This window comes from Pogona vitticeps, chromosome ZW-PAR (assembly GCF_051106095.1).
Source record: "Pogona vitticeps strain Pit_001003342236 chromosome ZW-PAR, PviZW2.1, whole genome shotgun sequence".
Taxonomy (NCBI): domain Eukaryota; kingdom Metazoa; phylum Chordata; class Lepidosauria; order Squamata; family Agamidae; genus Pogona; species Pogona vitticeps.
The window spans coordinates 3,134,624-3,158,730 of record NC_135800.1 but is presented as its reverse complement, the minus strand read 5'-3'; the positions used below and the strand labels follow the sequence as shown (position 1 = coordinate 3,158,730).

General features: G+C 49.1%; 1 protein-coding gene across 3 annotated transcripts in view; it reads right to left on the bottom strand.

Moving 5' to 3' along the window:
• Window positions 1-2,263: 2,263 nt before the first annotated feature.
• FKBP15 (FKBP prolyl isomerase family member 15) overlaps window positions 2,264-24,107 on the bottom strand; it is a 24,317-nt gene continuing 2,473 nt past the window's right edge. The window contains exons 2-30 of one of the 3 annotated variants that reach the window (XM_072984516.2): window positions 21,274-21,383; window positions 20,300-20,393; window positions 19,564-19,633; window positions 18,789-18,863; window positions 17,991-18,089; window positions 17,470-17,619; window positions 16,586-16,654; window positions 15,853-15,996; window positions 15,490-15,641; window positions 15,300-15,348; window positions 14,428-14,547; window positions 14,031-14,124; window positions 13,494-13,597; window positions 12,717-12,810; window positions 11,919-12,025; window positions 11,263-11,370; window positions 10,869-10,963; window positions 10,611-10,713; window positions 10,216-10,248; window positions 9,869-10,040; window positions 9,135-9,271; window positions 8,717-8,872; window positions 8,042-8,194; window positions 7,019-7,111; window positions 6,323-6,433; window positions 5,849-5,956; window positions 4,806-5,371; window positions 4,528-4,621; window positions 2,264-3,722 (exon numbers count right to left, since the gene is read on the bottom strand). In XM_072984516.2, coding sequence (XP_072840617.2) covers window positions 3,645-3,722; window positions 4,528-4,621; window positions 4,806-5,371; window positions 5,849-5,956; window positions 6,323-6,433; window positions 7,019-7,111; window positions 8,042-8,194; window positions 8,717-8,872; window positions 9,135-9,271; window positions 9,869-10,040; window positions 10,216-10,248; window positions 10,611-10,713; window positions 10,869-10,963; window positions 11,263-11,370; window positions 11,919-12,025; window positions 12,717-12,810; window positions 13,494-13,597; window positions 14,031-14,124; window positions 14,428-14,547; window positions 15,300-15,348; window positions 15,490-15,641; window positions 15,853-15,996; window positions 16,586-16,654; window positions 17,470-17,619; window positions 17,991-18,089; window positions 18,789-18,863; window positions 19,564-19,633; window positions 20,300-20,393; window positions 21,274-21,383 — 3,538 coding nt within the window. In that variant the 3' untranslated portion in view covers window positions 2,264-3,644. Of the gene's footprint in view, window positions 3,723-4,527; window positions 4,622-4,805; window positions 5,372-5,848; window positions 5,957-6,322; window positions 6,434-7,018; window positions 7,112-8,041; window positions 8,195-8,716; window positions 8,873-9,134; window positions 9,272-9,868; window positions 10,041-10,215; window positions 10,249-10,610; window positions 10,714-10,868; window positions 10,964-11,262; window positions 11,371-11,918; window positions 12,026-12,716; window positions 12,811-13,493; window positions 13,598-14,030; window positions 14,125-14,427; window positions 14,548-15,299; window positions 15,349-15,489; window positions 15,642-15,852; window positions 15,997-16,585; window positions 16,655-17,469; window positions 17,620-17,990; window positions 18,090-18,788; window positions 18,864-19,563; window positions 19,634-20,299; window positions 20,394-21,273; window positions 22,559-24,107 lie in introns of those variants that run through there. The other 2 variants (XM_078382812.1, XM_072984518.2) reach the window with 2 other exon arrangements.

Genomic DNA, 24,107 nt, shown 5'->3' with positions numbered 1-24,107 from the left:
TGCAAGAGGTGAGGGCCGCGGTGGTGGTGGAGGTCCCCAGCCGGGACGGGCCGACCCCCAAGTCCGTGGAAAACCTGCGGCTCGGCTTCGCCGTCGCCCTGATTCTCCTTACCGTCTCCGTTTTCTTCACGCTGGTCTTCCTCAAGTAGATCGGACTCGGGAGGGGAAGATCCGGAGAAGCCTTACACCGGGATGGCGCGAGACGGGGTGTGTACGCCGATTCCTAACTCCTGTTTGTTTTAACAATAATTAAAAAAGGAGCCCTGACAGCTTTCTTCCTTGAACATTTAATTCTGACTCCTAAGAAACCGGGGGGGGGGGGGGGGGTTGAGACTACGCGTGGATGTCTCGTCCTGGAAAGGACCCTGAACCCGGTCTGGATGAAAGGAGTCTTGGACTGAATAATTCATGCCACGTGCCTGTATTTGAGGAAAACGGTGACACATTTGCGTTCCAGGAACAGCAGAAAGAGCTCGCTGGATTGCAGCAAACTCAGTTCTTCTTGCAAACTCACAGCGGTGGCTTCTTTACTGAGTCCATCTCTCTCCCGTTTGGTCTTCCTCTTTTCCTGCCGCCTCCCACTTTTCTCAGCATTATTATAATTTTTTTCAAATTACAGTCTTGTCTTCTCGTGATTATGTCCAAAGTATGATGCTGTCGCTTTTTCCTTCTGGGGAAGAGTTCAGGACCAAATCCATGGGGGGGGGGGAAAGGGGGCTCAAACTCATGGTAAATATGGACATGAATGTATCGCTGTGCGCTTCTCACGTCTACCCCATTTTTGCTCGTGGGGAAGGCGTGTGTCCGTCTGTCGCCTGCGCAAACCGCAATTTGTCATTCTGGCGTCTGCCACGCTGGGACTTCTGCCCCGTTACACGATACGCTTCTTTAACATGAAACCGAGGACTTCAGAAATAAAAAAGCTTTTAACGACGAAGGATCAGAGAGCACTCGGCTTCCTTTTGGAATCATTTTGTAGGCGGCAAAGATTTTAGAATCCAGGCCACCTAACCGTAAGGGCAATAATTAAGCCAAAGAAGAAAAAAGAACATTCTTAGAAGCCTCCTTCTCGCTCCCTGGGAGTGAAACCACCAGCATTTGCTTTCTTTTCCCAGAATAGGAGAGCCAGTCCTGGGCTTGGCTCTAAACACACCCCGTTTTATCTAAAATAGCCTTCCAATGTACTCTACGCGGTTGCGATATCTGTACACGGGTTTTCTGTCTCGTAGTGCAAGGAGGACGATGTGGTTTTCCCCTCCTCTCCCAGCAGTTTCACAACACCTCTGTGAGGTAGGCCACCTGGCCAGCTTCGTTGCCGGGAAGGGATATAAACTCACGAAAGGGACGGGACCCTGTATCTCCCCTGCCTTAGCGTGGACACAAATAACTACACCTCACTAACCTGCGTCCTCATCCAAAGCGTCGTCTTGACGTAACTTATTCTGTTAATCTAAGATGCCGTCCAAGTTCTCCCTCAGAAAACAAACGCAGGAAGGGAAAAAAGCTGCAATGTGAGCACTCCCTTAAAAGAAAAGGAGGGGAAAAATAATTAAATTTAGTTCTCCAAAGGAGTCTCGAGAGGTTTAACAAGTAAGAACATTCACCAGCTTTCTAGAAAAGCTTGGTGTAAGTTACTTTTTTTAAAAAAAAGTAATTAATATTGATCATTACTCATTAATCCTGTTTAAACAGTAATTTCCTGCCACTACCTGTCACAAGGCTGTTGCTGTTTTAAGGCCACTAGTTCCTTTTCATGGCTGGGGGGGAAAGATCGGGACTGGCAAGCCGAGAGCGTCGACGCTGACTAAATGAAAACTAAATCACTTTTAAAATTAACTTTTTGAAGGAAACAGAAACAATCGCTCATTCTACCAGCCGAGGAGATGCTCATCCCGGTTCTACTAGAATCCAATTTTGCTATAACTTCGTCGTCGGTGTTAGTTGTAACTCATTACCTCTAAACTTAGTCACGAGTTATCGGGAGAAAGGCGGCCTATAAATAAAGCAATGAAATAAATAGACGGTAACGACTGGTAAATTACTAGATCTTATAAAAGCTTATTCGGCAGTTTGGAGGAATTAACAGGACTGGTCGACCTTGAAGGGCTGGTTGAGCCAGTCCTGTGCTAAATAAATACAGTACCTGCAGAGGATTTTAAAGATTCGAAACACAATGCAAAGCGGAAAGATTTTTGCGAGCGTACGCCTAACGCATAGGCACCTATAGACAGCCACGATGTTCATAAAAGATTCCGGGCAAAACCAGATTTAAATTACTTTAATTGCACTTTTATTGCCCAGGACATCAATGAAATCAGTTTCCCGATTCTGTTGAGGCTGGAAAAGGAGACAATCCAGGCTGGGTTTTGTGAAGTTCCACACCCAGAAACCTTTCTAGGCATTTTGTGCCCTGAAGCCGAAGGAATTTTAAGCCTTGCGAAGGACATAGAATCTTCTCTGTATATTTTATTTCCCGCTACAGATGATCCTTTCGAGAACCCATTTGTCGATAGGCTAGACTTTTCTGGTCGTGAACCCCCTCTCTCTGGCCAGGGAGAGGTGGGCTTCGTTGTCCCGTCAACCTGAGAATCAGCTAGTGCTGTGGTGAAAATGTAATTCATTTATTTATTTCCCCACCTACTCTGCAGTCTCGTCAACCGTCTCCTCCCCACCTCTGTTCTGAATGCAAAAGGCGCATATTACGGCTCTTGAGGCGAAACCATTTCCTGGGTGTGGAAACATCTGGGGACCTATGGTAGGGATCCACCACCCGAAACAATATTCTGGGTGCAATTCAGAGATGGGGTATACTTCAGAGATTCACTAGAGGAGCCCTCGGCCGCCCTTGTCCAGAGAGGCTCTGCTACCAGGCTGGAACAAGGAACAGATCCGTGGGCCAAGATCGTACGGGAAAAGCTAAGTTCGCCCAGGGTGTTGTTTAAAATTTCGCCGAGCTTCCCGGAAAAGCCGGAGGACCTGCTAGCTAACCCTCCGACCACCTAACCCACAACAGGCTGAAGAGGAAGGGCCAACAAATACGTCTGCCCCCAAAATGCGCCTCTTACGATGTAACGGAAAAGACCGTGGAGGCGGTCTTGAATCCTTCTTCATTCCTCTTTCTTGAGGCAAGCAGAGAAAAGGGCTCGGGGTGGCCACCCGTGACCAGCCAACGGGCGGGAGGAGGAGGAGAAGGAGGGGAGAGGAGGAAAATAGGAGGGGGGAAAGAATTCTAGCACGTCACCTCTAAAACGTTGTTTTTTCATTACACAGTGAGGGAATCCTGCAACTAGTAGGGGTCTGAGTTTGGCAGTCCTTCTGCTCTTTTAATTTTTTTCTTTCAGTGTTTCTTTACGCAAGACGTTTAGGGTTAGTGAGAGCCGAAAGTGAAAAGTTAGGCTACAGACACAGCTGTGCAGGGAGGAAAGAGAGGGAGGATGATGGTTCCTTCAGGCAGAGACACCGTCCAAGCCTCCCTCCCGGCTCCAAAGGGCGCCCGCCGGTCGCCATCACAGCTTCGGGGGGCGGCTGCCCCCTTCCCACCTCGGAGGAGCCATCCGGAAAGGCTCAGAAAAAAAGAACATCTGGGCCAGCGCCTTCGCATTCCCCAGGTCCTGCCGTGTATATCGGTGCCGAGAGCCGGCGGCTCAGCCCAGCCAGTCCAGGTCGTCGTCGTCATCATCATCTCCGAAGAGCGGGGTTGGGGGAGGCTGGCCTTTCAGACTCTGAAATAGAGACGCGGAAGGTTTAAGACAAGGCGCTGCAGGGGACGACGAAGGCAAACGGCCTCACGGGAAGGGCTAACCGGAGATCCAGACACTCCGGATTTCCAGGCGAAGGGTCCCCACGGACTCACTTCGCTTTTTTAAAAAAAGTCAGATACAATAGAATTCCTGTATTGGTGGAAGATGAACTCCTAGCCTTCCCTTGGATGCTGAAACATGTGGATTATAGAGAACATTATTTGAACAGCATGGTCTCTGGCTCCCTCTAGTGGCCGGTTCTCATAACGAGGCCAAGGAAATCTATTTCTCTGGTGAACACCCTACACAGCACGGTCTCTGGCTCCCTCTGGGGATCAATTCCGGTAACTCCCCTTTTAGAAAGGTCTATTTCTCATTTTTCTTTCAGTGTTTTTAATCTTTTTCAGACCACGAATAAGATATTGACCCCAGAGATAAGGGAGTCCTACTGCGCCATCCGTTTCTGGACTCTCGTCTACCATTATTCTCCATGATGGCAAAACATTGCCATCTACGATTTTATAGTGGTCCAATGAAAGGTATCACTCATCGCGGTGCTTATCCAAAGCTGGCGTCTATCTGCTTCCTACCTCTTGAGGAAGCAGTTTAGACTTGCCCCTCTCGCTTCGGGGAGCCTACGCCGCTTAAAATCTTCTCCCGCACCTCCAGACCTGTTCCCTCGCAGGGTGAATCTACCTCTTAAGGCCCGCCGACACTTCGGTCAGCGTTAGAAAGCACAAAAGCCTTTCCAGATCTCACGTAGGGACACACCAGAGGAAATCCTTACCAGTTCCTCCTCCTCTTCTTCCTCCAGCGGTCCCCCAGATGGAGATGGCTTACAAGCTGCCGCTTTGAACGAACCCCCTTGGTTCCCGAGAGAGCTGTGAAGAAAAGAAGGGGGGGATAGAGAGAAATAAGTAATGGAGTGGAGGGAGGAAGACGGCAAGGGGGGGGGGAGATCCGGTTCCACCCTGTTGTGGAGTAAACCCACACTGCCTGCCATCCCAGAAAAGACTCACACGGATTCACTCCTCAAGGGTGTAAACCTTCTTCCCCGAAACTGACCTGGCATCCACGTGGGCAGGGCTGGGGCCCAACTCTCGCTCCGTTCCGGCCGAATCCACGTTGCCAGCTCCCAACAGAGGGTCACGTGTAGGGGGATCCTGGTTGAGAACAGCCGGGCCGCTCTCTCCTCCACCCGCCGCGCCTTGGGGTGTCCCCGTCTCCTCGGCTGCCGATTTGGGAGTTCCCGGCCGCCCATCCGCCGCTCCGGCTGGGCTGGATTCGGCCTCGGCACCCACCTCCAGCTGTTCACAGATGACAGTCTCTCGAGGACCTTTTTCCTCTTTATTTAACACTGGGGGAGGCTCGGGGGCCGACGGGGGCTGCTCCTCGCGGGCTTCCGAAGCTGCAGATTCGGGCTCGGATCCTTCCGAAGGAGGGGCAGCGTCCGACTCCTTCTCAAGATGCTCCGTGTGAACCGACAGCGTGGCTTTCGGAGAAACGTTTTGGGGTTCCCCGTCAAGGGCCGCCGGGCTCGGCCGCTGCCTCAGAGCAGGATGCGGCCCTTCCTCGTCACCACTGCTTTCGCCTGTCTCCTCCGGCCTCTGCAGCAGCTGCAAGGTGATAGTCTGAAAAAAGGAAGGAAGAGTGAACTACAGCTGGGCGGGAGGGTGTGTGTGACAAAATAATCCCAATTTATAGTGTGGTCTCTGGCTCCTTCTAGTGGCCCCTCCTGGTAATTACACCCACAGAAATGGAGCAGATGCTGGCAAAGTGCCTTCTCCACCTTCCCAAGAATCTCAGGGCTCCCATAATAACAACAACAAAAATAATAATAATAACCTATTTCAGGTTTAATGGCTTAGAAGCGGTGCTTTCGAAAACACACGGGCAATAAGTGGGGAAAACTCAAATGAACCCCAATTAAACAAAACAAACTCTCTTTTTTCTTACAAAATCGAAAAGGGAGCGAGCACGTGATATACTGGGGCCCAGCCCTCGGCGTCTTGGTCTCGGCTCCTGCAGCCGCCATATAAACCGTGACGAGGACGAAGATGCAGAGGGATCAACTCAACATGCGTCGAGTCGGGGGCGGAGAGCAGTACCTTGATGGTGTTCATGACGATCCCCAGGACGACCCGGCCAGTGTAAGAATCCTCCAGCTCAAACTGGCCTCGCAGAGACTGGAAGACTCCGTTCATGATCCTTTTCACCTGGAGGGAGGAAAGCAGAGAAGTCAGAAAGGCAAGAAGGCACAAAGGCAGGAGATGCCCGGCGTTCTGTTTGAGGTTTTTTTTTCCTTTCCCACCAAGAACTTCATCGGTGAGAATTCCGGGATCTGGAGACCAGAAACCTCTGAATCCTCAGAGACATTTTTCAACACACATTTCTCCCAGGAGCGACTGTCATTAGCTTGAGAGCAAGACATCCCCTGGTCCTTATTGATAAAGGCTGCTACATCTCAAAGAGGACACTGTACTGTGTGTTCTTGTGTTCCTCTACACCCCGCAGAGGGACGTCTCCAGCGCCGTTACTAGCAAATCTGGAGAAGGCAGGCGATGGGGGGGGCGGAAACGTACCTCATCCGCTGAACCGGCAGGGGACGGGCGTCCCGTACTCTTCTGAAGTTCCCGGATCCTCTCCTCATAGTGGGCCTTGAGAGCAGACACCTGGGACTGGAGAGCTAAGTACTGGTTTCGAGGGTGGAGAACAGAAAACAAGCGAGGGAGGAAGGGAGGAAAAATGACAGTCAGGCCTCGCCGGTTCTCTTTCAAGAGCTAAGCGGGGTCGCACAGGGTCTGACAAGGTGAAAGAAAGGGATCTTCCCCCAAGGGTCAGGCTGAGTATAGAGATTTTAGACCAGGCAGAAACCCCATGAAAAGTTTTTCGACTCCTGGCAAAGACAGAAAGACGTGGGGGGGGTGGCTTAGAAGATTGACTGTATTAAAATCCTAGAATCATGGAGTTGGAAGGGGCCCTTGAAGGCCATCCAGTCCAACACCCTTGCTCAGGGCAGGAAGCCAGATTGGACCGAGGGGGGGTGTCCAGTTTTTCTCTTGAAGGCCTCCAGCGCTGGAGCGCTCATCGCCTCCCCCTGAGATCATAGGTCCCATCATCATCCCACTTTGCTTTTTTAATGCATTTGATGGTGTGCCACCAGCAGGCACAACCAAAATACGACATCGGTCCTTCCACAAATGGAACCGATTCAGTAAAATTCCCAACCAATATCCTCTTCGGCTTGCGAACGGCAGGCAGGCTGGATTTGAACTCACTTTTTCCTTCACCGGCTGAAGTTGCTCCAGCTGTTCCTCCAAGAGGGACCGTTTCTCTTCTTCCTGGCTCCGGGCAGCTTTGAGCTGAGAAATCTAGAAAGAAAAGACCAAGACGGAGGTCTGACTTGGGCCATCTGATCCCGATTGAGTTGTTTATTTAAAATATTGTGTCTCTCCCCCCCCCTTGCTTTTCTCCTTAAAAAGGACCCAATCGGCTTGCATCGTGGGAAGACCATGTTTAAAGCTGAAATCAATGAGTATACCATGGTGTCCTACATCTTTTAAAAACAGTATTTCAAGCTAACAAATATAAGGCATATAAAAAGGCAGCTCACATCCTCAAAAGACAATCTTTCAAGCTAAAAAAAAAAATCAAGTATTAAAAAGGAAGAAAATGCCACTCTGAGAAATGGTCAACACAAGCCACACTAAATGCACAGTTAAAGCAAAGAAATGTAAGCAATTTATTTTAAAAATCTTCTCAGGCAAGCCGAGGGAAAGCTTGCCTGAAGGAGAAGGTCTTTTTCCCTGCTGGTGGAAGGATGGTAAAGATTGGGCCAGGCTGGCCGTCCAGTGGCAGGGAGTTCCACAGACTGGGAGCAGCCACAGAGAAGGCCCTCTCTTAGGTGTCCCCACCAAATACACCTGTGAAGGCGGCAGGACAGAGAGGAAAGCCTCTCCGATCATGTGTCCGCACAAGAGGATCTGGTGTGTGTGTGGCCTTTTACGTATTACTGGAATCTGGATCCCAGGCATGGCCCAGAGTCAGGAATGACGGAGAGCCGCCATGCTCCGCTACAGATCTTCCTTGCCTGTCTTTCAGGGTCCCCGTCACACAGAAAATAATATTTTAAGTTTGGCGCAGGGAAGGGAGCGGCTTCTTGTGCGTTTGGGAAAGCGACACGCTGGGGCTTAGGGGGGAAACTGTCGGGAGTCCCGCACAGGGCTGAGACCGAGAAAGAGAGGAGGGGAAAGAGGGAGGGAAGAAGCAGAAAACGGGAGGCAGGCGAGAGGGCGACTTGCCTTCTCTTCCAGCTGAGCAACCCTCTGTTCTTGGGCGTCCCTCTGCTCACACGCTTCCTGGTATTCGCGGCGATGCTCCTCGCTGGCGGTGGCGAGCAGGCGCTCACACTTGGCTTCCCACTGGGACTCCAGCTCCGTCTGCAAAGTGGCCATCTTCGCCCCCCACGGGGAAAAAAAAAAGAGCAGCACTCCCATTAGCTCTTGCTTCTGTTCCTTCTCTCCCTCCTTGAAAGGCATCCTCGTCTCCCTCTCGCACTGGAGCCGCGATTCAGAACTGACTTGACGGCACGGGATTATTAACAATCTTTTGCCCCTGGCGGCCAAATCAATCGGGATGTTTTTCTCTAGACCAGCGGTTCCCAACGTCGGGTAAACCCGGTGGTTCTTGGACTACAACTCCCAGAAACCCTGGCCAGAACAGCTGGCGGCGAAGGGTTTTTGAGAGCTTTCGTCCAAGAACATCTGGAGACCCGAGGTCGGGAACCATGGGTCACGGTGTTGAAGAGGTTGATCTTCCACTCCGGGCCAGCCACGTGTGCCCCACATTTATTCTAAAAATCCTAGAAAGTCACCCACCTTCACGTTATTTTCTCAGGGAGGCCTAGGACAGCCACACTTTGGATTATCTCATCCATGAACAGGGGGTTAATAAAGCCTTTCTTCCTAACGTCTCACCTGCTCAGAAGTAACCTGATCCGTTGACGTCCGAGACTTCTTCAGAAGCTGCCGGAGTTTCTCCAACTCTTCTTGGTGAGACTTGCGAAACTCCTCCATCTCCTCCTCGGCCCGTTTTTGCTCCTCCAGGGATTTCCTCTTCCTCTCCGAGAGGCTCTAGAGAAAAACAACAACAACAACAACAACAACAACAACAGGATAAGAAAACAGAGCAACGAGGTCAGGAGCCCAAACTCCCAGCAGAAAATAAAAGTGGGAAGAAAAAACCTTACTGATCTGGACCACAGGTTAGAGGATGAAACACCTTCTTCCCCATCTTATTTGCATTATTGTAGGGGAAAGCGATGGACGGAATCTGAAATAAATCTGAAATAAACCCCTTCTTGAGGTCACCTGGACCTTCCGGCGAGCCACCCACCTTCTCCAGCTTCTCTTTCTCCCCCCGGAGGTCGGCCAGTTCTTCTTCCAAAGCCGACATCTTTCCGTCCAGCTGCTTCCGGCTCTGCTTCTCCGCTTGATATTTGCTCTTGGCGTCCTCGGACGACTCCTGGAGCTCTGAAACGGACAAAGTCGGTGCGTCGGCATCCCGTGAAGCCCCGGCCAACTACCTCCCTGCTCCCTGTACCGTGCTGGGATCATCGGAAGAACCCCTTATCCTCTGTCCCCAGGGCCGGCCCGACTGTTGAGCAAAAGGACGCCTCTTTCAAAGTCTCAACAAGATTTGAGAGCCGGGGTTCCCTGCCTGGGCTCCCCGGACATTCGTGAACTGTAATTCCCAGCAGCCTTCACCACTCGCTGTGCTAGCCGGGGCTTCTGGGAGTTGTAGTCCGAGAACATCCGGGGATCCAGTTGGGAACCACTGATGGGACCGATGATGTAAAGGGCACGATTGGGTGCAAGATAGCCCACAAAACAAGTGTCTAGTGGTCCTTCTGCATTCTCCAATTGTAACAGGAGACTGGCCCGTCTAACTACACCTGAAGTCAAGGCTATTTGGGAGAAAATCCCAGCAAGAATCAAGCCAGCTGCTAGATGTACCCTTAGTCCCACCCTCCCCGGCCCACACGGGAGGTGGGGAGAATGGGTGTTGTTCTCCAACCCATAAAGAAACACCTGGATTTGCTCCAACCCCTTTCAGCCTCTCCCTCCTACCAGCCAGCTGTGCCTGCAGCCGGTCGATCTGCGCGCTGTGTTTCTCCGCCTCTTTCGAGGCCGCGTCCAACTGGGAGCGCAGATCCATCTCCTTTTTCCGGTGCTCCGTCAGCTCCAGCTGAAGCTGGGAGATTTGCGCCGTGGCGGCAGCCAGCTCCTCCGCCACCTTGACCTGTGAACGGGAGAAGGGCGGGAGAACCTCAAGAGAAAGGCCCCGGAGAAGTCCTCGAAAGAATGAAAAAGAGAGAATGTTCCTTTGTTTCAGCACGTGGAAAACAGCCTCAAGGCCCGTCCTGAAACTTTTATGATTTCCTTATCATAAGGAAGAGCTGAAGGCGACGCCTCACCTGTTCCCACCCCTGATCCGGTGGCGGCGCAGGCTAGGGGGGGGAAAAAAAAGCAGCGACAGGAAAGCAAGTTAACACCACCAGAAGAGGGAGGAGGTGAATCATCAAAAAGGGAAAGAAAAAGGTTATGCCGCAGCTAGAAATGCTCAAGGTTCAGGGGTTTCAAGCCAATTGGGCGGAGGTTCAGCCGTGCGGGGATTCAGGGAGAGGCTAAGACATTTTCAAAGGCCAGGCAGAAGAATCTAAAACCTTTCGCTCCTGCTAAAAAACCTCCGAGGAAGACATGCATGCAAGATCGTCCGGCGAGATGGAATCAGCCTTTCTGAACCGAGATTACAACCCACGCAAGCGAGACCTCTTGTTAACTGTGTGTCCCGCCCTGCTGCCGGATTTACCTTCTCCTGCTCGGCGTGCAAGACGCGGGCTTGCGTGTGCTCCGTGTTCAACTGCAGTGAGCTGTTCCTCTGCTCCATCAGGAGGTTGCTCTGCTCCACGTACCTGCCGCAGAGAGGACAGAAACGTCCAGTGCGCAGATCCGCAAAGGTTTCAGAACGAGCCAGAGCTCTCTGGCTGGGCCACAAGAGGCCACTCACAGGAGACGTGAGTTCAAACCCAGAGGTCGACACAAACCTCCAGAGCAGGACGCCCCTCACCTCTGATTGCGGGCAATCAGCTCGCTGATCTTCTCGTTCTGCTCCTCAATGCGCCCGTTCTTGTCAAACACCTCCTGCTTCAGCCTCTCGTTCTCCTAGAAGACGAAAGGGAAGCCATGGGCGCCAAGGAAGCATCACCAAGGGCCCATTCCCTTCTCTTGGCCTTCGCTCAGCGCCCCAGGGTGGCGGGGTCTACAAACCCCATCCTTCCTAGTCAAGGTTCAATGAGCCACAACACAACAGGACCGCCTTATCTGTGGGGGGCCAGCACCCCACACGTTTCACTTCATTAAATCAGAAAACCCAGAAATACGCATTTCCAAAGTGTGCAACCAGAACCGGCCACTAGAGGGAAATCAGAGATTCTAGATCCGTGCTTTCCAGCATCCTTTACCTGAATGACACGCTGGATGTTGCTCATGATCATGCTGGTTTCCATGGTAACGGACGAAAAGCCCGGCAACAGGTTGTGGCCGGAATTTTGCTTCTGCAGCTCTTCCATCTGCAAAGGGGCGGAGGGAGGAGAAAAAGCACAACACTAAAGTGTCACGACTCAGCAGAAGAGGGAAAACAAACAGCTGGATGAGGCCACGGCCCCTAAGCGAGGGGACAAACCGTTCACAGCCATCGATTCCAGGTGAGAAGGGCTGGCAAGAAGCAGAGATGGATAAACGGTTCAGGAAGGATGATGGGACATGGGGTTCACTGATGCCCAAGATACAAACGTTGTGTGCTTCCTAGCCAGAAGTGAGTCAATGCCAGCGCTCTTCTCCAGTAGGCAGATTAAAAGATGCTAATAGGACCCCTCTATCCGCGGGATCAATATCTGCTGATTCACTTATCCACGGTCCCAAAATATTAAAAGAAAAATCCTAGAAAAATGTAATACTAAAGAGGAAGTGACTAGAACTGGCCACTAGAGGGAACCAGAGACCATGCTAAATGCCTAGTGTTCACTATCATCCGCTTTTTCGGCCTCTGCATTCGCTATAATCCCACCATTATCCAGAATGATCACAAGAATTCAGGATTATAACTGCCGGTCGCTACCTTGGAGGCCAGCTGGTCTAATTTGTCAGCCACTTTGCCAACGGCCAGGCGGATTTCCGTGTTCTGCTGCCGTGCCTCTGTCATCAGAAACGAACCGATGTCTCCAGCTGTTGAGAAAGACACCAAAAGATGCTTGATGGAGTTAGGAATTTCAGCCCTGCGCTCCCAGATCTGTGCATTTGCAGCCTGCGTTTTGGAACCTGTTTTTTATATAAAGCAGACCTGAGGCAGACGGCTAAATTGACTTTGGAATCTTTCTTATATCTTTTTTTTCCTGCAAGCACCCACAACGCAGAGGGGCCCTGCCTGTCGGAGAAAAGGCATGGGTCGGAAAAGAGAGAGAGAGAGAGAGAGAGAGAGAGAGACAAAAACCAAACAGAAAAAAAATAATGATTTTGAAAATGTGACCCTCGACTCAGTGTGATATTTTAACATGAGCTTTCGTAGATCAAGTCCACTTCTTCAGACTTAAAGAGTAGGATTACATGGCAAATATTTATCTATTTAGACAGAGGAACATTGCCAGAAGAGACTATCATTTCAAGAGAGAGGTTTGGGGGGGGAAAGGCAGAACTTTTCGATTGTGCAGGATTTCATACCTGACAATGAGCTTTAAGACCTCTCTCTCTCTCTCCCTCTGTGTGTGTGTGTGTGTGTAAAAAATATTCTTTACTGGTCTCCTAATAGCATCCTCTGCCCTCCCCTTTGGATTCCATAAGGAACACACAACATTTTGCAATAATCTTAATAAAGACCTTAGCAGCTCCCAAGGCCGGGTGGTAAATCCTGCAAACGTACCTTGGAAGGGTGTTGGGTAGAGGGTCCCAACAGGCTGGAGCTGAGAGGCGGCCGCGGTGGCTTGCGGGTAAGCGTAGGTCACGCCTGCATAGGGCTGGGGACACAGCAGGAGGGAAGGAGGGGAGAGGAAAGGGGTGAAGGCAGCCCCACACAGCCATTCCATCATCCACCCAACGGCTTGCAGGATGAAGAAAAAGGTGCCGTTCCTTCTTGTCACCACTGGGAGTGGAGGGCTGTATTTTAATTTTAATTTGAAACACATTCAAATCCACTTTTAAAACAAACCCTCCAGGGTCCAAGGCTAGATGTACGCCGTTCCATCCCCATCGCAGAAGAGGAGCACGGCAGATTCCACCTTCCCTGGACCCAACTCTTGATTTTCTCACTGATGGATGGCTTACAGAGGCCACCTGAGACCCATGCCAGTTTGCCAAAGACTTAACGCTCCGATGGCCAAAATCAGGGGCACGTCACTCGGCACGGAGCGCATCTGCCTTGCAAACTCCTTACGAGCCCCATGAGCCGCGGGGAAATTGGCTCCGCCCTCTACCGTGGATGCCTGAAACCGCGGATACAAGAGAACCCTTACACGCAACATGCCAGAGAGTTGGGAGAAGGCCACAAGGGGGCAGCACTCTCACATGCTGCAAACTGCAGAGGAGTGAAACCACAGATCTTGGCCGGCAGATAAGGAGGTCGTACTGTATGTCATTCCTCATTTCTACGGCCCTCTTTCTTCGATGATAAAAAGAACGCCATTAACTGGGACCTCCATACCTGAAAGCTCTGAACAGTTCCAGGAACAGCTGGATGTGTCTGAACCGCTGCAGTCAGGACGGCCGCTGTGGGCACCTGGAGCCCAGAGCCAGCTGGCTGAGGCACTGAGAAAAAAAAAAACAAGAGGTATCAACGTTAATAATCTCTGTACAGACAGGGTCCATTTCTTACGTTAGAGAAGCCGTCCTGGCCTCTCTCTTGTTCCCCACCCCCATCACCAGTCTACACCCCCACCCACCCAACAATGCTATCACATTCTGGCTCGTCCCAATGATTTGAGATGCCAACTCAAGTTTCTAGCCCATATGGTTGACAAATCTACGTTCAGAAGCGCAAAGTTAACACATGTCCGTGACCTGAGGATCAGGCCCGACTTCCGATGCCACGCCGTTGGCTTTCAACAGGGAAAATCAAGTCACAGCAGGCTTCTAAAATATTTTAGTGAGATTTTTTGGGGGGGGGAGGAGGAATCAAGGGGTAAAATGATCCCTTTGGTTCGCCACTGGGGTCCTCGGCGGGGAGGTACGCACGCCTCACCTTGCGTCGGCGTGTGAGGAAGAACGGTCTGGGGAGACGGCTTCGGGGGAGAAGGGGCGGCCGGCTGCGCTGTTCCACGCAAGGTGTGCAGATCCTGGGTGGAGGGAGGAGAAAATACATATTCCTACAGCGGTTGCACCCCATTAGACTCTCACCTCACCCCAGAAGTTTATAAAGCTATTGTTGTGTCATCAAGTCTCTTCCAGCTTAGGACGACCCCGTGAAGGAGGGGTCTCCAAAATGTCTCGCCTTCACCTGCCCTGCTCAGAAACTCAAGCCTGTGGCTTCCTTTAAGGAGTCTGCCCGTCTCATGTTATTGGGTCTTCCTCTTTTCCTGCTCCCTTCCCTTTTTTTTCCACGCATGGCGGGTCTTTTCCATACGCCAAAGCAAACGCACCTCGATCTCCGAGTCGCTCGAGTCAAGCCCTGCTTGAGCCGTGCCCGGGAAAAAAGGCAGCATGGGCTGCCCCATCTTCGCCATCCGGGAAATCAGCTTCGCTTTCGCCGCGTCGGGATTCTGGGAATCGGAAAGAGAAAAAGCTCAGGACCATGATTGGTCCACCCACCCACCCCAATGGCCAAAGCTTTTCTGACACAAACGTGACAACCTTTGTCAGAAACACACATCAGGACCCCCATATCCGCAGGAGATCAGCTCCAAGTGGATGCTGAAAACCGCAGATAACAGAAAACGCTTTTGAAAACCAAGTACAGTGGTGCCTCGCAATACGACAACCCTGCAGTACGAAGAAAACGCAGTACGGCGACATTGCTGGGTACTCATTTTACCCGCCTCGGAAGGATAGAAGGCTGAGTCAACCTTGAGTCGGCTACGTGGGATTGAACCCCAGGTCGTGAGCACAGTTTTGGCTACAGTACAGCCGTTTAACCACTGTGCCACGAGGCTCTTAACTCTTAAAGGGGTCCTACTGTATAGAAATCCAGCCCTTGATATTTCATTGGTGTTAGAATTTTGAGACTGACGATTCCCCAGCCTGAACTCCAGAGTGAAGTATCTATCTTTCTATCGAGACCACAGGCTTCCTCTATCAGTAACAGGAAGAAAAAATATCCAGACCACTGTACGTTATATGTTCCAGGGCAAGTGGGAGCCTGCTTCGGTGGTCTCAAGACTACAGCTCCCATCAGCCTCACATAGGCAGCAGTTACAGCCCAAAACATTTGGGAGGAGGGTCCAGGTTTCTCACTAAAAGCTAGCTTGACTCTAAGGAACAGTAATTCACAGATTCGGCGTGGCTACGGACGTACCGTCAGCTGCTCGCTCCCAGAGTTGGATTTAGTTCTCGGAGGCACCTCCCTGGAGCGTGGGGGGGAAAAAATTAACACACCGAGCGTCACAAAAGCGATGCAACGTTCTACACAATGAGAAGGGCAATGAGTGGACAGAAGGATAAAGATGCCACAAAAAGCAGGCTGTAAATATAGTCTAATTCCATACCCTGGTTTTGGAGGTAGTGTGGAGGGAGGTCCCCCTACTGGGTCTGTCGATGTGTTCTCGGGGGGTGGTGCTGGTGGTCCTGGAGAAGGTGCAAGCGAGTCCTGAGACCCCCGGTTCTGCCCGTTGGAGGCGGCCTCCTTTCCAAGCCTCACCTAGAAGAGCAAAATTCGCACTCAGAACTTGCCAAAAGCAATGCCCGCTTAAGACTTTATCTCCTGCAAAGAACCTGGAGGACTTTTTTCCCAACACCAGGAAAAAGCGATCTAAGAAAGCCACCCCTTTCCCAAAGAATTACAGGAAAAAAAATTAGGAATACTGGCAATTCTCTGCTGGTTAGCAACAGGCTGGAAACAAAACACTCACGCGCTTGATGTCCACCTCAAAAGCCAATGTGGAATCTGGAGGAACACGATTTGGGACCCCTTGCGAGCCATACGCCAAGGACGGTGGGATGATGAGGAAACGCCTCCCACCTTTCTTCATACCAATCATCCCTTCTTCCCACCCCTTCAGGTCCAGAAAGGGAAAATAACAAAGTGGTTGGTTGAGGGCTATTTATTTTTACCGTAATTTTCTCCTTTAAAAAAATACTTAGGGCCGCTTACGTCATTAAAAGACCATATTGGTTGGTTATTTATTTGTTTGTTTTAAATATTTCTACCCTGCCTTTCTCCTTTAAAAAAAGGACTCGAGGCAGCTTACATCATTAGAAGACCGTTTTCAAAGCCAAGAACACTGAGTATAAGAAGGCGCTCCCCAACCCTGGTTCCCCAGATGTTCTTGAACTGCAGAAATCTGCAGAAAAAAAATATATACACTTTTTCTGTAATGACTGTTTAGCTCTTTGACAATACAAGAATACAGATTTTTTCCTTCTCTAGCTAGATCAGGGGGCTTAGCCTTCACAAATTCCCAAAATCTGAGTTAAGGCTGGTCCTGAACACCTTTTGACTGGGGGGGGGATGATTCTGGAGTCCCATTTTCACAATTTCTGGGCCTCATTTATCACTATCCGATGTATCACTACCTTCCAGGTAAAAATAAAGGTAAAATCATTCACCAGGATCCTCCTCTCCAACAGGGCTAGCTTGCTTACCTTTATGATTTTCCCCGACCCCAATTTCAGGCGCAAAAACTTGGGTTTGTTCACATTGGAGTCAAACACCTGTGAAAAAAGAGGATAGGGTGGATGAAAGATCTTCCAAACTCCTGAAGGCCCAGCAGGTTCAGATTTTGCTCCTCAAGCAATCAAAGAGATCGTGCCAAGATTTCTATCTCGCACGGCACGAATTTTAGAGAACGGCCAAGTAGGATCACGAACCGTCACCTTGCTGCTTTCTGAGTTCAGTCTTTATCATCTTAAGAAAGTTGCAAGGTTGGGGGAGAAATTTCTCCACCTGAGATCTTAGGCAGCTGGGTTAATCCCCACATAAAAGCCAATTCTCTAGCACCACGCGGAATTGTCGCTACAGAACAGTGGAAATATGCATGCAACTCCACACTGTGCTGCAATCACTGGGTTCAACACCATCTCCTGTGGCTTGAACAGGGACAAAGGCTTTTTATCACACTAGATAGATTAATAAACTTAACAGAGCAAGAATGCATGTTTTCCTTCTCGACGACTAATTGATAATGACTGTTGCTACATTTCTGTTCCCTCTGGCTCCACCGATCACCATCCCTCACGTTTAAATCACTGCTTCCTAGCCAACACCATCACGGATCTAACAAAGTCCATTAAATCTTAAAGCAAATAAAGGGTGTTTGTGCCTCAAGGTATCACAAGACATTTTTGTTGCTTGTGATGCCATCTGGGACAGATTTGACAGGTCCTCCTTCTCTTTCAGCCAAAAAGAAAAAAAGAAACAAGCACTTGGCGTGTTAGACTTAATGATGACTTTGAGACCGTGCCAAACCTAAACAGAGGGAAGTTAATTACGACTGAAACAGCATGATCAACTCATTTCTAAGTTTCACCTGCCCAAGTCCAGCGTTCTGGAACAGCCAACCCGTAAAGACCGCTTCCAGCGCATCTCCCGCTTCCACACCTTGGCCCTCTCCAACAATCAGATCCTGGCTCACAACCGCGTCAGGAGAATGACTGCTGTTATATTTGGCAATACAGAGCTACAAGAGAAAGAACCAGGCCTTTAGTATTGGAGGACATGAAAATTTGCATCTACCGTGTTTCCCCGAAAATAAGACAGGGTCTTACATTAATTTTTGCTCCAAAAAACGCATTAGGGCTTATTATCAGGGGATTTTTTTCCATGTACAACAATCTACATTTATTCAAATACAGTCCTGTCATCCTGCTATCAGAAGCTCAAATCTAATGACATGTGGAGATCAAAATACATTCTTTCCCAAAGTGCACGAGGAAGTAATCCACATGAAGTGAATGAAATGGAGATGTTCAGATACATGGGAGACTTCAGCTCCCAAAGGTCTCTGCAGCCCCGTGGAGGGTCTGAGATTCTGGCCGCTTAAGCCCCTACCTGTTTGCTGAAGTCGACAGCGGCCTTTTCGGATTCAAACATGACAGACCAGTTCTGCCTCTGATCGTCATAAAAGGTACCGTAGTTATTTGGCTGGACCTGCGGAAGAGAGAGAGAGAGAGAAAAGGATGAATATAAGTTCAGAGTATAAGTAGCTTCAATGGGGAGATGCTGAGTTTTGCTCTGTCCTGATCGCCGAAATAGCGGGAGAACTGAAGAATCTTAATAGAAGGGAAACATTTTGCAAGATTAGGAAGGTTTGGTCCTAGACAAAAAATCGGCAGACAACACTATGATAAGTGTCGTAAACGAGATGGGGAAAATACTCAGCAACAAAATTATTGACAGTGGGTTGGAATCAGTGTTGGAACGTTTGTGATAGAACTGCATGGAAAGTAGCAATGGTAACCCCCTGCTGAACCTCTCACTACCCTGAAAACTGTATAATGAGATAATCCAAACTGATACAAGAGATAGTGCTGGAAGATGAGACTCCCAGCTCAGAACCCAAATGACCTGATCCTTATTTTCTCTTCTTTAAAACAACAAACAGAAGACACCAGAGACTTAAGACCTCTTCTTACCCTGATATTCTATTTCTACTCTGCCTTTACTCCCACAGTAGAACCGTAGGCTATAGAACTGCCAAGGAGAGTCCTATCTGTGGGTTCAAGGGAATTCCAACTAGATTTCCCTCCAACAACCAACCAAGTGTGTAGGATTAGCTTCACAAAGGCAGAGGAACTGTGTGCCTTCAGAGCATGGCACAGTTCACAGAGTCTTAACGCCCAGGCTTACCGTGAACACGAACCCGGGATGGATTCTGGCACTGGCAATCTGCTGCTGCTGGCTTATATAAAGGAGAAGTCTGTACTGGATTGTACAAGAGGAAGAGAGAGAAAGAAAAGAAGAACGTAAGTTATTGGTCCGGCTGACGAAACAGGCAACAGTGAGACGGCGGCCTTAGATCACCTTACACGGGAAATACATTTTTGGCAATTATACAACTTGCTGAAGACGCAGATGATGCAAAAGTCATTCAGAAGCATTTTTAGATTCATGGCGGCTTGACCAACCTCTCCATCCCCAATAAAACAGAGTTACCTCAGTCACAGTTAAGAGAAATATGCTAACTTCAAACCACGGTTTACAAAGCTGGCTGTCTGGCACTCCTCACAGTTAAGGTTAACCATGGTTTAGCGTGGAGAGAAGTTAAAACTGTGGTTAATAGAAAAGGGAAGCTTCTCGTATTCTCCTTATGGCTACGCTGGAAGGAGAGAGGAGCACAGGAGCTTAAAGGAGGCAGTTTTGTTCTTTGTTGAGCCTGAAATCTGAAAGCATTACTTTTTTTTAATGGTAAGCCACTGTAGATATTTTCCTAAGAAAGTGGGCTGGGTAAAAAAAAACAAAACTTGTCTATCACCCACATCAGGTGTCTGGGCTGGAAGAGGCAGAAAAGTGGAAAAAGCATATCCAGTTTTCTCACAGGACGCGACAGCTAGAAACCAGGATGCCAAGAGAACTTCAGCGAATGACAGATCTAGCGGGAGTAATAGATGGCACCCTCTCTTACCTCCCTGGTGGCATGGCTCCCCACTATCGCAGCTCCATATTTCCCTTGCTTCACATATTGTCCATTGGCACTGACGTGAGGAGGGGAAAAAAACCTGTTAGTGGCCCATAATTCTTACACAAGAGTTCCTCTCGTAGCAAGTTCAAGAATGGACGGATCGCTCAACGCTGCAGACTGCCCTAAACCAAAGGCCAGGCACGACAGGAGCCGACCATCATCATCATCATCAATATCGGATGGCCAGAGCTTCCCCCAACCCTGCTCTAGAAATGGGTTATGTTTCTTCCTCTCTTGAAGAGATAACACAAGGACAGGATCCTGCATCATTCCTAAAAGCAGGAGTCATTTACAGGGCAAAGGCGGACGCCCGCTTCTGCATTTCCCACCTTCCCATGCTACTCAATGGAAGGACCGGCCCTCCTACAATAACCCACACATTTGTAACATTGCATTCTTCTACATTTCCAGCTACGGGTTTGTGCGTGACCCTTCCTTCAGGCTGGCCCTTTACCAAGCAAACTCAAGGGGATGTCAAGTTTCTTTAAATCATGATCGAAATTTTAAAATAGTGATTGAAATCAATTTGATTTTTTTAAAAAAACATGGATTTTTATCGACCCTGGTCCTTCTCCCTAACTCCACCCCCGAAGAAGGTGCCAAAACCAATGACTTGAAGTGAGAGCCAGGGAACAAATACACAATGCAACTCCCGCCCCCCTGGGGCTGTAATACTCACAATCGGTAGGCGTGAACGGCTATAGCTATGAAGACAGACGGCGGTCCAGAGGGGGCTGCGGGAGCTGGTGGTTTCTGGGACGGCGGGCCTGCAGCTGAAGCAAGACAGAGGGAAGCCTCTCATTGCACCTCGAGAGTTTGCTTGCAAACGCAGGACCCCGAGTAACACAGTCTGCCCCATCTCCTCTCCAAAGCAAAAGTGACAGGTGGAAAGATACGCTGGTCCTTCATGAAATCTACAAGTAACATCCCTGACCCACACATATGAGAAGCCCAAGACGTTGAGCAGCCTGTGTGGAAGGAGACGATGGTGCTTTGTTTCCTTCCACCCATGGAAGCTGTCCAGAGCAGCAGTGGAGTTTTGCTGGCTAAGGGTGAAACAGTATAAGCGAAGCGGATCTGGCTAGCTTCCGGAGGCAGGACAAGACTGCCTCCGATCCGTCTTCTTCTAGCGGAAGAAGTCTGTCTTCCACCGTCTTTCCGATTACAGCAGGATGCCCACATCCGCGGGAGATCGGCTCCAAGCCCTCCCCCTGCGGATGCTGAAAAATGCGGATAATAGGAAATGTTAATTTAATAGGAAATGCTAAACACGGTGCGGTCTCTGCCTCCCTCTAGTGGCCAGTTGTGGTAACTTCAGCTTTAGGCATCTATTTCTAGGACCTTTTAATTCTATTTTTAATATTTTCAGACGGTGGATGTCAATCAGCGGATACTGACTTTGAGGATAAGGAGTTTGTACTGTGATTTGAAAAAGTTTGTTTTCTTTAACGGGAGACAGGGAGATGCTCTTTTCCCTTCCTCCCAAGCACACACGCTGACTTGGCTGGCATTGTAACTCATGGCAGAAGGGGCGAGAACTAAGCCTGCATTTCATCATCCCCCTTCCCTGCCCCCAAAACGAGGACTGGAGATATATATCTTTTTTTTTTTGCTGACCCCCAGCCCACGAGGGCATGGCGAAGAGCTCCTTACCAGCAGCCGGCTGGCCTTTCTTAGGCTGCTTGGGCGCCGTGTACTGGAAAAACTCATTCCCGCTTCCCGTCGGGGTCTGATCCCGTCCGAACAGAGAGGCTAGCCTGGCCCTGTGGAGGAGAAAGAGATTTATTCACTCACTCCATCAGAAAGCGCAACAAAGCATGCAGACGCACAACAGAGATGCTTAAGTTTCCTTGCCACTTCGTGAATAGGTTGGGGTCTTTTTCCAAACGACACCGGAGCCATTGGGACACTGCAACCCGCTTATGCTAATGCTCAGCACGGCTTTTTTTGGGGGGGGGGGAATGCCATTTTAGTTCTTCCTTTCCCCCCACCCACCTTCCGCTTGTTCTGTCTCACTTTCACTTCTCGTTGTTCGCAACCCGACAAATCAATGTGCGTGCATTTTTAATTTTTGCTGACATATAAAAGTGGATGCATTTTTAATTTTTCTTCGCCTAACACAGTACTGTGAAACTCCCTCAAGCCATTTCTCCCTACAGATCCCTCTGTGCATGTTTCTTCCCCCAATATATGCCTTTTTTATTCACCGAAAACATTTCTACCCCGCCTTGCACCTGGAGAAGGGCCCAAGGCGACTCGCGTCGTTCAAAGACAAGACCAACAGCTAAAAACACAATTTCCGTGCACACATTTTCCCAATATGTGTATTTTGTTTGGAGAACTGCATCATCAAATCCAGAGGGTTAAGAACACACATAAAAAATAACCATATTCTACCACCTCCACACCATTCATTCTGAAACTTGCTGCCTTTAAGGAAGGGTGAGCTAAGAGCTAAGAAAATGGCCTTCTGTATTTAGGCACTATGCTTGTTACTGGTGGTTTAGACGGGTGGTTCTCAAACTGGGGGTCCCCAGATGTTCATGGGCTGCAATTCCAAAGAAAACCTTCACCACTTGCTGTGCTGGCCAAGATTTCTAGGAATTGCAGTCCATGAACACCCCTAAAGATCACTGTCCCGACTCACTAGCCTTCATAATTCTGGCAGCTTCCAAATAAGCCGGACTACAACGTACACACACAAAATCAATGGTCCTGATGTTGAGGATAACAAGAACTACAGTCCAACATGCAGAAGGTGCCAGGATTCTACTGAAAAAAAATTGGATACTGATAAAAACCAGATAACGAATAAGCCAATCAGTGTAAATATTTTAGCGCTTAAGAGGCAGAGCTGGCAAAACGTCGCTTATAAAGGTAGAGTCTTCCATTCATTTCGGAAAGACAGCACTCAAGCATTAGAAACACACCAGGAAAAAAAAATACAGTGGACCCTCGACTTACAGACGGCTCGACTTACAGACTTTTTGAGTTACAGACTTCTCTGGCCGCAAAATTTAGATTCCACTTGCAGCCAGAGAATCGACTTACAGACCAGAAAAAAACCAAAATGGAATAAAAATAGAATAAAAACCACTGGTTATGAGATTAATCGGTTTTCAGTGCATTGTAGGTCAATGGAGATTCGACTTACAGACTTTTCGACTTGCAGCCACCATTCCAATAAGGATTAATTCCTTAAGTAGAGGGTCCACTGTAAAGACATCTTAAGTTTCCCTAAATACAAAAGTCCTGTCCTTATTTGTTCGCTTGCCACATGTAGAACGATCTCATGGTTGGAGCAAAAAAAAAAAAGACTTTAAAAGCACCCACCCAGCCTCTAGATACTCTTCCAAATTTCTTCTGGCAAACCAAGAAAGAATGAAAACCGACACATGTTAAATCCCAGCGACCAAGTCCTGACCTCTGTGCTACTCTATCCACGATATTTCAGAGCTGAACGACCACATCAATGTTGTCCGAAGACCCCACCCTGGGAGAAAGGAGGATCAGAATGGACACCAACCCATGAACCGGTTGCCAAAAATATTCGTTTCGCCACGGGTCCGCCATGGCTGGGCAGGTCCCCCCTCCTGCGCCTGGCTGCTTTTCCACTTACTCCTCCTCAGTTCGATCTTCATTGCTGTCTTCTCAAGGGTAATCACATCTCCCTGACCCTGTTTCTTATCTTGGAAGCATCAGCAGTACGAGGAGGGAAGGAGCAATCAGGTAAGGTTTCTAAAAGCAGGCCTGGATTTGCACGATAGGGATTTTTTGGAACTGCCGGATGATGACCTTGTGGGCTGGGAGGGAAGACGATTCTTCTGGTCTAACCGCCCCCCTTCCAACAACTTCTCTGGGGATTTTCTGCTGAACAGGCGCTACTGAGGGGTCGCACAGAGGATGAAAGCCAAGTGTAGCTGAGCAGCTTAAAAATTGAGATTCCAACCGGCGTGATGCATTGGGCGGGATAAAAATATAACCGAATTTCAAAAATTAAATAAAAAGACTCAAGCTGTCAGGCACGCAAGAAGGCTGCATGAGGTTTTCAAAGCCCTTTGGAAAAACAGAGTCCATCTTATTTGTTTAAATTAGATATGCATAATTTCCAGAAATGTCCATTTTTCCCCGAGAGGGAAAAACTTTCCCCCCAGAAAAACAGAAACGTTCAGATATTTTACATCTCTACGCCTATTTCACATCTGCAGAGAAATGTTATCAACGGAACTTGTCAACTGATTGATGTTCTTTTCGGGGGGGGGGGGGACAAAAATTTTCAGAAATTTTACCTCTCTAATGGAAATGAACATTTTTATTGCAACTTTGACCAATGCTTTCGTTGTAGCTGCTGTATTTCAGATTTCAAATAAAATTACTGGAGACTTTCTTGTTTATCTGAAGGCAGTATGGGTTAAAAAATATATCAGGATGGTTTTTTTAAAAAAATCCAGGCTTCCTCTTCTGGAAGGGAAAATGCTATGGGTGGC